Source organism: Lutjanus erythropterus, chromosome 3 (genome assembly GCF_056507025.1).
Source record: "Lutjanus erythropterus isolate fLutEry1 chromosome 3, fLutEry1.hap2, whole genome shotgun sequence".
In the NCBI taxonomy this organism is placed as follows: Eukaryota; Metazoa; Chordata; class Actinopteri; order Lutjaniformes; family Lutjanidae; genus Lutjanus; species Lutjanus erythropterus.
In genome coordinates, this window is record NC_139319.1 from 22,312,254 (window position 1) to 22,327,997 (window position 15,744).

General features: G+C 38.7%; 3 protein-coding genes across 16 annotated transcripts in view; 2 read left to right on the forward strand and 1 right to left on the reverse strand.

The window, feature by feature from the left end:
- Positions 1-1,831: 1,831 nt before the first annotated feature.
- On the reverse strand, positions 1,832-4,111 carry LOC146330009 (interleukin-8-like). Its single transcript, XM_084713079.1, has 4 exons — positions 3,936-4,111; positions 3,630-3,759; positions 3,395-3,481; positions 1,832-2,082 (listed from the first exon to the last, which is right to left on the reverse strand). Exons 1-4 carry the CDS (start codon positions 3,985-3,987, stop codon positions 2,070-2,072), a joined length of 282 nt encoding a protein of 93 aa, XP_084569205.1. The 5' UTR covers positions 3,988-4,111; the 3' UTR covers positions 1,832-2,069.
- Positions 4,112-9,259: 5,148 nt separating this feature from the next.
- On the forward strand, positions 9,260-10,042 carry cxcl8a (chemokine (C-X-C motif) ligand 8a). The gene is made up of 3 exons (XM_084713090.1): positions 9,260-9,537; positions 9,671-9,803; positions 9,927-10,042. The coding sequence occupies exons 1-3, from the start codon at positions 9,471-9,473 to the stop codon at positions 10,015-10,017; spliced, it is 291 nt and encodes a 96-aa protein (XP_084569216.1). The 5' UTR covers positions 9,260-9,470; the 3' UTR covers positions 10,018-10,042.
- A 4,353-nt stretch (positions 10,043-14,395) lies between these two features.
- camk2d2 (calcium/calmodulin-dependent protein kinase (CaM kinase) II delta 2) overlaps positions 14,396-15,744 on the forward strand; it is a 60,212-nt gene continuing 58,863 nt past the window's right edge. For 13 of the 14 annotated variants that reach the window (XM_084715422.1, XM_084715426.1, XM_084715429.1 and 10 more), the window contains exon 1: positions 14,397-14,822. In XM_084715422.1, coding sequence (XP_084571548.1) covers positions 14,761-14,822 — 62 coding nt within the window. In that variant the 5' untranslated portion in view covers positions 14,397-14,760. Of the gene's footprint in view, positions 14,823-15,744 lie in introns of all 14 variants that reach the window. The other variant, XM_084715423.1, reaches the window with a different exon arrangement.

Consider the following 15,744-nt stretch of genomic DNA (forward strand, 5'->3'; position numbering starts at 1 on the left):
ATTTAGTTCCAATTTTTTAAAGTATATCTGATTACAAATATTTTAGGGTAGTTTCAAAATTACAAGAGTGAAACTTGACGGTAGAGTCAGTAGGATGTCAAATATCACTGTACTGTGTTAATGAAATGTCTCGAGCACAGCATAACAATGAGAAAAAATAAGGAAATACAGGCAGAGGGTAGGGATGTTGCAGATACAGCCACCACCAAACACTTCTAGTAGGTCATAGGTGATAATTAAAAGGGATTAGGTATATAGGAGTCCATACACTTCTGTAGGAAAAGGTTGCAGATTATTATCTTTTTTTTTTTTGCAATCAACTTTTTATTTATTTATGCAGTCATACCTGCCAACCAGAGTTTACGTTCTATCTCAGTGATCTTGATCCTGGAGTCATTTAAAAGAAGAAGCGCAAGTTCCAGCGGGAGCTTCCTCCCCACCAGATCAGACATCTTATTCACTCAGATTATTATCTTTAAAAATGTTTTGTTTATTTTCAGTGACAGCCCACCTTAACGGCCTGCCAGCGGGACATTGCACACACTATATGAATCACTGTCCTAAACATGTAAGCTTTAGGGAAACCAAGAAGTTGTGGTGCCATCTTACCCAAGTACTATTATATTTTCTTCCAATAGCTGTGAGTCTTAGAGCATCAACAAAAACACATGGTAAATGATTAACTCCCGTGGACACACAGCCTCTCCAGTATGCTATACAACTCACACTTTTGCACTTTTCTTTTATGTAGGATGTTTTCACCCTGTATGATGCTACAGTATTTATTTCTGTCATTCAAATCAATTGGAAATAAATAATAGCAATGGCCAAATTCAGCTGAATTGCTAGTGAATAAAAAGCATCATAAAAAACAGCTGGTCTCCACATGTAGTGATAAGTCCTTACTGAAAGTCACACCACAGAATTTAATTGAGTGTTTACAAATGCACTGCGGTGTCAGGAACAATAATATCATGTTTCTGCTGGTTCTGATTAGGTGCAGCTGCCCAACAGATGAATGATCTTCTTGGAAATGATATCAAAAACTGAACTCTGGGTTAATAATGCGATAAAAAAAAAAAAAGGTTGGCTGCCAGTGAAGGATTGTACTGAACAGCCACAACATGATTATAGTCCTGATAGTGTGTACCTTTGTCCAAGAGGTGGCAATGTCCTTCCACTGAGTATGTAATCTGACCCTGCAGATACAGTGCGCTACATGACACAACCCAAGTAACACTGTTTGAAATGTGGTTTTCAAATTGTGTTTTCAGGACATTTTAATTGTGTTTTCACCATCACAAACAGCAAAAAGACCTCCCCAAAATCCTGAGAAATGTTTAACAGAAGAGAGAAGAGCAAGAAGAGAAGAACATATTATGTGTCTATGATGCAGGTAATACAAAATGTGAAGAGACAGAGCAATGTTTAGTGGGATAAGCTCTTACAGCCACATTTTTCAAAAACATGCTATCTGAAAACAGCATTTAGTGAGTTATTTCATATGCTTTTTCAAAAGACAAAATCAAAGATCATGTCTGACCTGTGGGTGAAATTAATGAAGAGTCCACTCTAAAAATGTCAGGTTTGATGTCATAAGACATATCAGATCAAACATACTGTAGGTTGCTATTTACATACATTTTTGTTACCATTATGGTTGATGTGACTTACACAAAAGATGATGTATAGTATATTACATTCACAGATATTGTTTTATAGCGTTCATCACTTATTTTATTGCGAGATGTTCTACAAAGTGACAATAAATGAGGAAAAAAAGAAAAATAAAATATAAGTATTTAACTGCTCACAAAAAGAACAGAGATGTTTAACATATTAAACAGTTAAGAATATAGGTTTGTATCACCCCACAGTCCTGTGGCTGTGGCTGTCATTTAGGAAATTAAATTGGGTATAGATGATTTAAACACACTCTCTTGAGTACGACAGTTGCCACATAAATCTTTATCATCCAGATGAGGAAACTGTTCGTGCTTCATTAGAGCAATCCATGATTCAACTCTGAACTTTGAATCAGCGGTGATGGAAATGTTTCTCAATGTGTCTCAAGGTGCCTGCCTATGGAGAGAGAAAATGTACAAAGTTGCAGTGTCACTTAAGTTACACCGATTACACAATAAAATGAGTTAAAAATACAATATTGATAAATTAATGGAAAATATTTATTACAATATGAAACTTGATACCAATTTTCTTGAGTAAAAATTGAGAAAACAACAACAACAAAAAGACAATCATTGTTTATTCATTATTATTAAAAAGCACCTGATTTTTTTTTTTTTTCACTTCTATAGCTCCATCACTTCTTGACCTATGCAGTGCTTCCTACTTTCTTCCTCACCATTTTTTTGTTTTGTTCATAAATGGGACAGGGACTTCTCCTCCACTCGTGTCCAGAGGACAGCTGACGCCTCTGGTTTTCAACAAGCCTACCCACTCATTCTGACAGTTAATGACTCATGGTTAACCAGCTTCCTGGAAAGTTCAAATCCATTATAAGTGGCAACTTAATTCTCTTGTGCAAACATCCTCATATTTTCTTGTAAATACGCTGAAAAAATGTTTAGAGATATTACTGCCCTAAGCTTGTCAGGCCTCTGAGTCAATACAAATATAACAATTGCTCCCAAACCCCTCCCTTGCAGAAAGATATCCAACTCATTTCAAGTGCTTTCCCTGCAGCAGTGGCAAGTAACTAACTTGTGCTTACGTGCATTTTTCAGGTATCTGTACTTTACTTGAGTATCTATTTTTCTGACAACTTTTTACTTTTACTCCCTTCATTTTAAAGCAAGTATTTGCACTTTCTGCTCCTTACCTTTTTAAAATAGACTTGTTACTTCAGTGTTAATGCAATCAATGATTATTTTCGATTTTGCACCGGTGTGTGCCATCTTTACAACATCAAAACTGATTTGACAAGATGAATACGACGTAAGCAGACATCCAGTTTGAGATGTAAACAGTTCACGAGACATTACGAGTTGAGACAAACATATTAAGATGAGACAGACAGAGAGGGAGACTGAACCGCAGAGAAAAGAGGAGGTTCAGTGAGCTTTTCACAGAAATAGCCAGTAGAAAGGTCCTTTACAGGGCTACTTTTTACTTTTATATTTGAATACATTTCAGTCTCCACTTTCTCACTTTAACTTGAGTAAAGCAGTTGAATCAGTACTTCTACTTTTGCCAGTTGTTTTTTTTTTTTACAGAAGTATCTGTACTTCTACTTGAGTAAAGAATATGTGTACTTTTGGCACCTGTTACCCTGAACATGAGGAATTCAAAATTGTCTTGTTCTGTGCATCCGTATCTGTTCTTATGCTAATCTATTCACACATTCACAAAAATACAGTGAAGATGGACTCACTGAACCCATGTCTTCTCAAGCACTTTTCTGACCCAGGGAGCATTAGGGTCCAGACAAATCTTTTGTCCAGTCCTTCTAAGTGTGGCACTGCAGGATGAAAGACAGTTCAGAGACATCGGGCACAGCAATATTTCCATGAATCCTCATACAATATTACACCAGACCCTTGGACACAAAACACAAATTATGAACACAAATGAACTAGACAAGTGTAGACGAGTTTACATAAGTTTACATAATCTCAAGGCTGTTGCAGTGGGAGCTGGCGAGGTTCACCTCCACCTGTTCTATGTAACGTCCAATGGGCTTTTTCTGCTTGGTGATGCACTGACATCGCAGATTCACTGGATACCCCTGACTGATAACTGACATAGTGTGAAGTCAGAGAAAGAAATAGGTAAAGCATGTTGCTGACTGATAAATGCAGACCACAAACTGGACACAAATCAGAGCGCATGCATGCTGGCGAGAAAGAGACTAAGATGTTAAATGCACATCTCTAATGAATGCATCTTCTGATATTTTAACATATTTTACTCAGCCTCGGGAATAGTCAGGAAAAGCAGGAGTGTCACAGTAATGATGACAGACATGTCTGCTCTGAAGCTGAAGCCAGATATGCAATCCACAGTAATCTCTAAAGCAAATGTTCGTCAGTAAACTGCAGACATTCATATCAAACTTGGCTCTCCCCTCTACAGCTGCAAGCTATGATGCAAGAGCACTTTTTCATTCACTTATTCCAAGGAACTGAGATTTTTTTTTTGATCCGAACTTCTGAGGACAAAGGAGTGTTATTATGTTTTGATAAAATTGATTAATTTAGTACTCTTACTCTTAAGTACTCTAAATCCACAGGGAACAACCACATAAAGAAACTTTTTTTTGCCATGCCTCATATCTTTTTGCAGAATTAATTTTAGATAATTCATCTCACTGCAATGGTCTTGTTATCAACCATGAATGTCATGGCCCATATTGAAATACTTATTTTTATTCCCATGAGGCAGCAGAGGTCAATAAGCAGAAAGCTATCTGGAATTTGGATATCTGTTCGAAGCAAGTAAAATGTATTTGTCCTCTTCTTCTTCTTCTTCTTCTTCTTCTTCTTCTTCTTCTTCTTCTTCTTCTTCTTCTTCTTCTTTTCAAACATTTGATTAATAATCTCAAATAGCCCTGCAACATCACTAAGATAATTCAGCTGTGGTCTGCTATATATATATATATATATATATATATATATATATATATGTATATATATATATATATATACATATATATATGTATATATATGTAAAGCCAACGAAAAAAAAAGTTTGTGACTTATTGTTAGTTTCAGTGTAAATGTATGCTTTGTAAAACTAAAGCTGCAGCATAACTCTGCATTGTGCCTGTAAGAATAAGTTCACAACTATGGTTGCCACAGGGGTAGGTTACAACAAACCAGCAAGCTTGTCCTGACATGACGCTAAACGTCAGAGCAATGCTGTTACACACATATGGAATATGAACTTCTGCAGGGCCACCCACCCTCAGATAGATATCCCAACTCAAGGTTTTGTGTGAGGGAGGGAAAAAGCTGTAAACCCTCCACCTCTACCCCAGCTATTTAGTAAAGCCAAAATCTCCCTGACATTTCCCACAGTCTCCACAGCTTGACTGCCTCTGAGTATCATGTTGACTTCCCCTGTTTGTATAATGTTAACAATAGCCCAACTCCATAGTCCATGCTTATACTGAAGTAACACAGTAACATTAAAGCATATCAGCTTTCCTCTCTAACACAAAGGCAAAGGGAAAAAAAAAGGCAGTGGTTGATGATTCATTCCTGATTTTCCCAGCTTCTCTTGTCACTCTGATGAATCAAGCCTGTTGTCAGCTATCTGGTATCAGTGTGTAGTGTTTTGTGTGCATGTGCCTATGTTTGGTTTGTAAACCACAGTTTATGATAAGGAGTGAGACTGAATGGTATCAGGAAGGAGTTTTGGGGAAACTATTTTGAGCCTTTGAGCTTTGCAAGCTACCAATTACTTTGCATTGATGAAGCTGAACTACAGAAAAGCACCCCATAGGAGAAATCTAGTTTAGTCAACGGATAAAGTAGTTTAAACTACTATGTAAAGGATGATCAAACTGACAATGTACGTGTGATACAAAGTTATAACAAAATATGATACAAACAAGTCACATGCCAGCAAAAAAAGTTCCCATAATTTAGCTCACAAGTGAAAACAAGCTTTGTTGATGGAACTAATCAGTTTCTTGCATTTGCTTAAGTATGACTAATAATGATTCTTCGTCAGGCTGAGATTGGGGGGTTAATCCATGATGACCCTTTTGCTGCACATGCACTACACAACGGTGTGTGGCTGCCTTCACACGCCTTCATGCCCATAGTGGTCAGGATGGAAAAAAAGAGGGGCAGGCTGGTGAAAGGGGGTTCAATTATAGTAGAGAAGTGATGGTGAAATAAAAATAAAAAAATCACTCTTTTGTTTTTATGGCCCAAAATTGTTTGTGGTTTCAGTAGTTAACTGGAAAAGTGCACTCAGTAGAGTGCAGATGTCTGCCAGACAACTTAAAAAGTTTTTTCTTTGGTAATCACCCACATTTTGATTAGTAACTGTAATTTAATTACATATTTTTGGTCAGTAATTGTAATGGGTTACAATTCCATTTATTTTGTAATTTAATTACATGTAACTAGTTACATGTAAGTAGTTACTCCCCGGCATTGTCAGTATCCTATTAGACAACTGCGTGAAATTTTGTCATAATTAACATATAAATTCTTTATTATTCTGTTTGTGAGGTTACTGTGATCTTTGACCAACAAAATAGTCATTTGTGTCAAAGTCTGAAGAAATACCTTCAAGGGGTTCTTCAGATAACACACACGCAAGAATGTGATGACTTGAGGACATAATGCCTCATAGGCTGTCATTGGCATTAAAGCAGAAAAATGTTTTTTCACAGTGTTTGGTGGTGGCTGCCTGGGCATGCCACCTTCACAGCAACCTTGAGACAAATATGGGGGCGGGGCTGGTTATCATCCTTTGAACTGTTTGTAGTTCACACAAACTTATCGCACAGGCCACAGGCTTATTACACAGGCCATATCTAAGGACAGTGTTTGGTTTGTCCATTCTGGGCTACTGTAGAAACATGGCAGTGCGACATGACAGAGTCCATGGAAGAGGACCTGTGCCTTCTGTAAATATGAAGAACTCATTCCAAGATAACCAAACTCAATGGTTCTTATTTTCAGGAAAATGAACTTACAAATATTAAATCCTATTTCTGCCAATAAATCTCAGAAAATCACACAGACAGGACCTTTAACAACACAAAAAATAGCAAATAAGTAATATACTTGAATCACTAAACAAATATGAAAGCAGTTGAACTACCAGCAAGCTCCTGCAAAAGTAGTTAAACTACTAGTTCAATGACATGCAGCTCACCACTCCCCAACATATATCAGACAGAATGCATTCAAGACAGCAACTTCTCTCCAAATTTACAATATTTAAATCCACCACTCTATGTCTTAATGCACTGTGCAGTGTTACACCAATGCTGAACAAGGAAACATGCCGCAACATTGAGAAAACAATATCCTGTTTTCATGCAAGCACAAAGCCAGCGGTAGAGAAGTTGCAAGGCAGCTTTTATTTGGTGCTGGTCTGTTTTTTTCCCACACAGTTGTTATTTTCTTGCCTCTAAATCCACTTGTGCTGAGGGGGTAACACTGCCAACATAAAAATTAGCAACACAAAAAGTGCACCTGAGTCTGAGCTGTTACCCTCATGGCGGTGCTATACATTGTGTGCGATTCATGAATGCTTGCACCAAAATTTGTGCCAATCCATCCAATATAGAGAACATTTTTACTCTCTGGTGGAGTTTCAGGAAATGTCAGGGCAACTGCAAAGAAATCGGATTCATCATCGGGAGATTTAATGGAAATCCATCCAATATTTATTGCGTTATTTCAGTCTGAAGTGGTTTACTGACTGTCATTTTGCATAGATTTAAAATAACATGCTATTGCTGTAAATAATAAACCGTGATCCCATTACAGATGAACTTAAGTTTACTCAGAATTTGAATATTTATCAAATTAAAGTGCTTTATACTCTGCAACAGGAAAGTTTTAAGTGAGGTCAGGGGGAAGTTTTGGAATATCCAAACATGTGTGCATCATGCTGTCACTGAAGATTTATCACACTTCCCTTTTGACTCTACAAAAGATTGTTTCCTCTATTCTGTGTGTGTGTGTGTGTGTGTGTTTGACATGTTTTGTAAATGAAAACAAACACTTCTCTCTTCACTATATTTTCCATTCTAAAAATCATCTGATATTAGCATCCAGGAGCAAATTTGGGGGAAAACCAACAGATGAAAATGGGCATCTGTGTCATAAGATATGTTAGTCACATGCTGCCTGCCATACCATCTTCACTTTCACCACATACATCATAGTGACCACAACAGTGACACCATGTAAAATATTTTAAAAACTTTCCAGTGAAATTCATCACATGCTTTATTTAACCAATTATATTTAGATCTGGTTTAATTTCTGTTACAGTTAAAACAGAGATAAGCAACATGTATATTTTAGATCTGGCCATATCATCTACACTGTTTGAAATTTGTCTGTGTTCCTGTTCAATAAAGTAAAAAGAAAAGCAGAACTTCTTATGGTCAAAAGTTTGTATCGTGTCCAAAAGCCTTCAGTCAGCACGTATTAAATTTAAGTGGGGCAACAACTGAAGAATTCATGTGTCAAAACCGTAAGATTACCCCTTAATCAGAAATGACTCCATACTTCCTTCTGTTTTGAGTGCAGTGACGTGATTATGCAGACAGATGTGTTTGAGCTTGTTGAAGTTTCATCAGACTTCAGTCCCACGAAGCCTTTTGGCACGGAGCCTGACATTGCTGTAAGAATGTCAGATGCATGAGTTAGCAAATACAGTAGCTTCATGATGAGTGTCTTCAGAATTACATGCTTTCTAGAGTGAATGAATGTGGTTTACAAAATCAAAAGTTTCTCTTTGGGAGTATTCCTAATGTTACTTTATTATAACTGTATTATTCCAATTGGTCAATTGTACCCCTGTCAGGAAAATCTTGGATCTTGGAATTGATTGTAGCAATATTCAGTACTTTATGCAATATTTTTTTAATGGTCTGTATCTGTCTTGCTGCAAAACAAAATGTCCTTCAGGGACAAATAAATTGGAAAGTTGATGAACTTAATCAGTTAGGTAGCTGGCTCGCTATTTTTGAACTTTAACAGCAATACACGTTTTAGTGCAAGTGGGGTAGTGTTTGGAAATTCTTGTCATTGTGTTTTAGTAGCTGTCCTGCTGTTTACAAATGCTAAAACAATATAACAAGCAGCTGTCAGAATATGTAAGAAACATGCTGACAAAAAGTTCGCAGTACAACAAATTCCCCTGAGGTGACACTTAAGATGACAAAACCTGAGGGTTAAATTCATCAGTCACTCATTCACAGATTGCATCTAATTGTTCATTTTATTGCATGCAATCAGTGAATCACTTGCCAGTTAATCAATAGTTCATCTGTCTTTCATATGAGCAACAGTTCAACATACTGTGAACATCTGTGTCTAATTTACAAAGAATTTGTCTCAAGAATGGCACATAATCACAGCTATTTCATTACATATTTTTAGTCACTGTGTTTTTCCAAATGATAATGGTGTGTAACGGTGTGACCCATGAGATGTTAGTCAAATACCTTGCAGAGTAAATTCCCACTCAGCGACCAACAGTCCCAGCTTGCGCAACGGGTGTGAGTCATTTCCAGGAGACAAATATAAAAGGAGAGATTTTCCTCCTCAGCGCTATATTCAAACAGCCGAGCAAGAAGGCAGCTGAGGCAAGAAAAGGAAAAGTAGAGGAGAGAGGGAACTGAGCAAAAGAAGAAATAGAAGAAGGAACATCTGCTTTACTTAAATACAGTCATTTCAGACTTCTTCAGACATCTTGTTGAAGGATCTTTTAGTGTAAATTTTTTTGCAGAATTTGTAAAAGGCACAATGATGAGCAGCAGAGTCTTCATCGCCTCTATTGTGGTGCTCCTGGCCTTCCTGGCCACCAGTGAAGGTAAGATTTTGTTTTTCACTAATTGAATCTAAGATTACTGACTGATTATTTATTCAGTCTTGCATCTTTCCTCTATGCATCCAGAGTTATTTGCTGCATTTTGTGACCCTATGTGCCTCCTTTCTTTGAATAGGGATGTCTCTGGGAAGCCCAGGAGTGGAGCTGCACTGCCGCTGCATCCAAACAGAGAGCAGACCCATCGGCCGTCACATTAGCAAAGTGGAGCTGATTCTTCCTAACTCACACTGTGAGGACACTGAGATCATGTAAGAGCAAATTTCAAAGCCTTCACACACCTGAAAGATAGTGATGATGTTGATACTTTGAGATTTTGTCACTTGCTGGCTTTTTCAACTTGTTCTGACTGTGTGTCCTGATTGGTGTTGCAGTGCCACCCTGAAAAAGACCGGCCAAGAGGTTTGCCTGGACCCCGAGGCTCCCTGGGTGAAGAAAGTCATCGAGAGGATAATGACCAAGTAAGTACACATCAATAATACAGTAAAACAAATATTCTGCTTTCAAGATTTGATGGATTTTGAGAGAAAAAGTTTGATGCACAAGTTAATTATTCTTTTCTGTTTCTTTTCTCTGCAGCAGACGCTGAACAGACTGGAAGAGATGTGTTTCATGATTTTCATGATTTCATGACTCACAGCCTCAATACACGGGTGAACACTCGTCCAACTGAGCCAACCCATGAAGTCTCACTTTAATACCAGTGGACCACTTAATGTCTTGATTAACTGTTGAATGTGACAACAGAATTTACAGATAAAATTATGTTTGTATCAAACATGCTATTTATTAATTATTATCATTATTATTATTGTTGTTGTGTTTGGTTGTATGTCACCTGTATTACTGCTCTTTCACTTAAGTGTTTAACATATTTATTGTTATATTTATGAACTCCAAATGTATCTGGATTCAGTTATATCTATTATACACTCTATTGATTAATTAAAGAAGCTTGCATAAAAAATTTTTTCTTATATATTCTTAATTTTCCCTCCATGCTGTAATGCTCTTTGTTTTTATTTATTCACAGACCAATTTTCAAAATCCATATAAGTGCTTCATAAAGACAGTAGAATAAAACGTACTGGTCATAACATCAGGAAAAGGCAAGAATAGGTAAAGAAAAACATTTTTAAGGAAATAAAAGACAGTTCAAGCAACTTCAAGCAAGAATGTGCAAAAAAAAAAGAAAACACCTCTTTGGACCATTAAATACTTTCATGATTAGGTATTAAATGTGCACAACAAGCATGGATGTGGTGAGGCTCACCAATTTGTGCAATAGTGTGTGTGCAAATACACAGTTTCAGAACAATGATTCTCAGCACAAAAATGCAATGAATTTAGGGATTTCACCATCTACAACCTGAAAACCAAAAGGCCAAAAACCAACACCAACCCTCAGGCAGCACTGCAAAGTCACATAATTGTATGAAGGATACTACATGGGCTCTTGAACACTTAGGAAAACAATTTTCAATTAACAGAGTTTGTCGCTGCTTCTGCTGACTGATGGAAAGTAGAAAAATGCAAAAAAAAAAAACAACCAGCACCTGTGATGGTATGGGTCTTTGTTAGTGCCCATGACACATCATGGATAACTGTGGGGACCACTTTAATGCTCAAAGGTACAGGTTTTGGAGCAACTTATGCTGTCATCCAGACAACGTCTTGTTAAGAAACATCCCTGCTTATTTCAGCATGACAATGCCAAGACACATTCTGCACGTTACAACATTGTGGCTTTGTAGTAAAAGAGTTTGGCTACTACTGGCCCGTCTGCAGTCCAGACCTGTCTCTCACTGGTAATGTGCGGTGTGTTATGAAGCACAAAATACAATAACAGAGACCCCAGACTGTTGTGCACATTAAATCGTAACTTGCAGGTTTGAGCCCCCAGAGAATCAATATTTAGTCAAATGATGTAGAAATTTGATTATCAAAAAATACATATATACACACTACAGTGACTTCTGGAGCCGTTTTTATTAAGAGAATTTTACTTTCATGTCTAAAAACGACAAACTGGATGTGACATAGATTGAGGCAGATGGGCCAAATTAGATCATAGTTAACATTAATAAATATGGATGCGAGTTTTGATTCTGAAGATACTGCAGCGACAAGACGGAGAGGGTGAGGGAGAGAGTAACATAGGGACGGAGACTGAGAGAGAGGGGAGAGGGGACAGAGATGAATGATAGTTACCTGATAAACTATTTGTTTGTTAGGTGCTTGTGTGGTCAGTGTTAGTAGGCAGGCCGCCGTTTTAGTTAGGGAGGCAGCAGTGACGTCCTGCCTCTTCACCTGCACGATACGCTCCCAGGAACAAAGGCCAGCACCCACTCTTCTCCTGTCAGAAAAACTCCATTTCATGCACCTGTAGCATACACAATGATTTGGCAAGGTCACCAGAATGCGCTGTAAAACTAACTAAACAATATCAACTCACTGAACATTTGAAAAACTGTATTTTTTAGAACTTTGCTCAATCAGTTTTTTGTCCTGATGTTACCTGCTAAATTTTCAAACAGGTGTTTTTTGAGCATTTTATAACTTTTCCAGGCTGTTGTTGCTCGTCCAAACTTTTCTTTTGAAGCATGTTGCAGGCATTACATTCAGAATGAGTATATCTTTACAAAAACTATAAAGTTTATCAGTTTGAAGATTAAATATCTTGTCTTTGTACTATATTCAATTGAATGCAGGTCAAAAACTTTTTTTTTTTTGCAAAATATTGCATTCAGTTTTTATTTGCATTTTGCATGATGTCACAACTTCTTTTTGGAATTGGGTTGTGGTTCACACAGTTAAGTGAGTCTTAAAATTTAATACAAACAATAGTTTTTTTGTTTTTGTTTTTTAGATTATTTGTATCTATAACCGATATTCTACTGACATCTTGTTGGCAAAATTTACAGGGCCTTCAGAGTAAATTAATTTTGATTTGTTTTGCGTGTCATAGTTAATTATAGTGGTTCATTCATTCATTCATTTTCTGTAACCGCTTAGTCCGTAAGGGTCGCGGGGCTGCTGGAGCCTATCCCAGCTGACATTGGGCGAGAGGCAGGGTACACCCTGGACAAGTCGCCAGTTCATCACAGGGCTGACACATAGACAGACAACCACTCACACTCACATTCATACCTACGGGCAATTTAGAGTCACCAATTAACCTAGCATGCATGTCTTTGGACTGTGGGAGGAAGCCGGAGAACCCGGAGAGAACCCACACAGACACGGGGAGAACATGCAAACTCCACACAGAAAGGCCCTGCTCCAGCCGGGGAGCTGGGGGATCGAACTCAGGACCTTCTTGCTGTGAGGCCGTGGTATTTTCATCATTTTTTGTTATTGTTGAAACCATGTACATCCCAAGTGTGTCGCAAACTGCTTCTGTGCTTCCCACTTCTCCAAACTTGTTTTTGTTCTGCCTTCAAATGGAACTCGTGAGCTTGTGGTTACGACATTTGAAGTCATATGTCGTAACCACAGCCATATAATTTTTTTTTTTTATTTTCACACGATACCACTGGAGAGGGGCAAAAGAGCTGTGTGCCGCTTCGGGGAAACAGGATGCTGACACCTGCACAAAAACAAATTAGCATATTCCTGACTTTTAGTAGTATAGGTAAGTGACACAGTGACACAGAGACACAGCTCTATAGTGTCTTTCATTAGACACGTCCTGCCTCGTTAATGTATGTCTTTAAATATACACAAGAGATAATCACTTAATCATTAATAAAAAAAATAATATTTTGCTGGTTCCAGCTACTTCACTGTGAATTACATTACATATTACAGTTATTAAGCTGATACTTTTATCCAAAGCAACTTGGAATAACTGCATGTAGAAAAACCCAGAAGTAAGACATTTGTCAACTTGAGTTTACAGAAATTATGGTGCTATGGCCTTCTTCTTAAAATTTGTAGTTTTCACGATTGTTAGTGTTGCCTCTGTATGACCTGCATAAGTTAGCAAGACCAACCATGAGAAGATTGGCTTTTTTCTGTATCGTTGCTCTTTACACTCGCCACTGGATCAGATTCTCTGTGGAATCAGACGAAAAACCCTGTGTTTACATTTTCTCACACAAAGTTACTCTGAGTAGTATGTCAGCCAGTTAACAAAAACAAGAGGATTTTTCATTCAGATAAATTATTGTGGTTATTACCGTGAAAACACTACCACTCTTGTCCACTGGGGCCTCTAAAATCAACAAAATATAAAACTTCCTCAAAGTTTTAAAAATTAAGTATTTCAAATGGACGAATACATTTTCTCTGTCCAGAAAAATACAAAGTCACAAAGGTAATTAATGTATCTTAAGTAGATATAATTGAAATAGCAACCTTATTTACCTTACTTTCACGTGATTAGAAAATAATGTCACAAATGTGCTGTCACTGATGCAACAAATCAATAACTAAAGTTTTAAGAAACAAATAAAGTGATCACAGTCTGTTACTTCAGCTTTAGCCTTGAATTAGCAACAAGTTAATAAATGCTAAAATAATCCTTTTTTTAAATTTTAAAGCCCTCAGCTCCACGTGTACTTCTCTGAGTGTTCCTGGTAAATTTCATTTCAAGTAAAATGTTCAGGCTATTTTTTTCCATAATGGTAGCTACCTGTGCCTATATTGTATCTACAATGTTTCGATAGTACAGTTATCATGTTATTATTATTATTATTAGTAGTATTTATTTATTTCAGTATTATTGTTATTATTATTGTTGTTGTTGTTGTTGTTGTTTATTTGTTTGTATTGGCCTGTATGAGGATGCAGGCAAAGGGGCGGGACTGAGAGCACAGCTGGGGGTAGGTGCGGTAGTGCGGCGTCTGATGCGCGCAGAGAGACGACCCTCACCGCGCTGCACGGACACGCATCACAGACACCGGAATGCACGCAAAATGCTGCGCCCACGAGCTGTGACAAGCCGCTGCATGTGAAGAAAACACAGAATCAGCAGACAATCCCGCCGGAAGCCCTCTCTTGTCCAGATTGAAGCAGTCGCGCAGGCAGCGTATTTGCCGCAGAAATCATCCCACCAGAAGATCTCCCGCCGATGCGCTTCCCTCCGTTCGGCTTGCAGGTCCAGGACAAAACCGGGCGGCGTTGACGACTGTGTGCGGTGGATACCGTCTGTGAGTGAGTGCACCTTATCCGCGGCTCCGCACACCCCTTGGCACCACCTTCAGGATGGCGTTAACGATCTGCACGAGATTCACCGACGAATATCAGCTGTTCGAGGAGCTGGGGAAGTAAGGCAGCATATTTTTATCATGTGGCATCATCTCTGTGTGAAATGAAATGTCAGCCTGTTATGTAATAGGCCGCCTTGGCTTAGGGACGCGGATTCCGCTCTGTGCGTCTGTCTGTGCGCCTTTGTGCGTGTGTGCGAGTGTGTATGTGCAGCCATGGGACCTCTGCTGGGGGGGGGTTATATACGCTATCGTGTAGCCACAGGCCTGTGCAATAGCATTCTATTTGTTTTAATCCCACGTCTGAAGCCCTGCTTACGTTTGGTGCTTACGAAAGATGAGCGTCGCGTAATTTGCCTACATCCTGATGTTGCGTTTCGACCCTTGGGTGCCACTGGAGGGTGAGTGAGTAGCCCTCATGTTGTACACTGAAATGCATCGGGGTGTGTGAAATGAAATGGTGAGATTTGGTAACCCACCCTCTCCCGCTTTACCCCCACCCTCCTCCTCTCCTCCTCCTCCTCCTCCAGCGTGACAGAAATACACACTCGGTAATGCGACAGCAGACCATGTAGTTGGCGATGACACATTCCCCAGCCAAGCTCCGAGCTGCGGTCAATTATCAGACACAGGCAGGGAATTCCTCACCCCTGAGAGACAGGGAGGGAGCGGGAGGCAGAGACGTGTATTAGTACCTGTGTGGTCGTGCGCTACCTGACCTGCAGTCCACCCAGTGTCCACAGTCCCAGATGTCTGCATCCCGGGCTGACTCTCAGCCAAAGCACAGAGACAGATCGAAACCAGTTCCTCCCATAGTCTCCACCATCACCCTCCTGCATGGTGGAAGCCTGTTTCCAGTGAGGAAACACAATCTCAGCCCCCTGCCTTTATGATCCTCCACCGTGTTCATCTTACACCATCTGTCATTAATAATTCAGCCATATTGCTTTTATAGTACCTTTTAACTCACCTGATCTCTTTA

What these genes read in the sequence shown, in the direction of transcription:
- LOC146330009 (XM_084713079.1), bottom strand. Translation starts at nt 3,987, where the DNA reads ATGTCTGTCATCATTACTGTGACACTCCTGCTTTTCCTGACTATTCCC. An exon ending in TTTCCTGACTATTCCCGAGG is followed by an intron (nt 3,760 to 3,935) that starts CTGAGTAAAATA and finishes ACACTATGTCAG; the next exon opens with TTATCAGTCAGGGGTATCCA. An exon ending in TGCAACAGCCTTGAGATTAT is followed by an intron (nt 3,482 to 3,629) that starts GTAAACTTATGT and finishes TTCATCCTGCAG; the next exon opens with TGCCACACTTAGAAGGACTG.
- cxcl8a (XM_084713090.1), top strand. Translation starts at nt 9,471, where the DNA reads ATGATGAGCAGCAGAGTCTTCATCGCCTCTATTGTGGTGCTCCTGGCC. An exon ending in CTTCCTGGCCACCAGTGAAG is followed by an intron (nt 9,538 to 9,670) that starts GTAAGATTTTGT and finishes TTCTTTGAATAG; the next exon opens with GGATGTCTCTGGGAAGCCCA. An exon ending in TGTGAGGACACTGAGATCAT is followed by an intron (nt 9,804 to 9,926) that starts GTAAGAGCAAAT and finishes TTGGTGTTGCAG; the next exon opens with TGCCACCCTGAAAAAGACCG.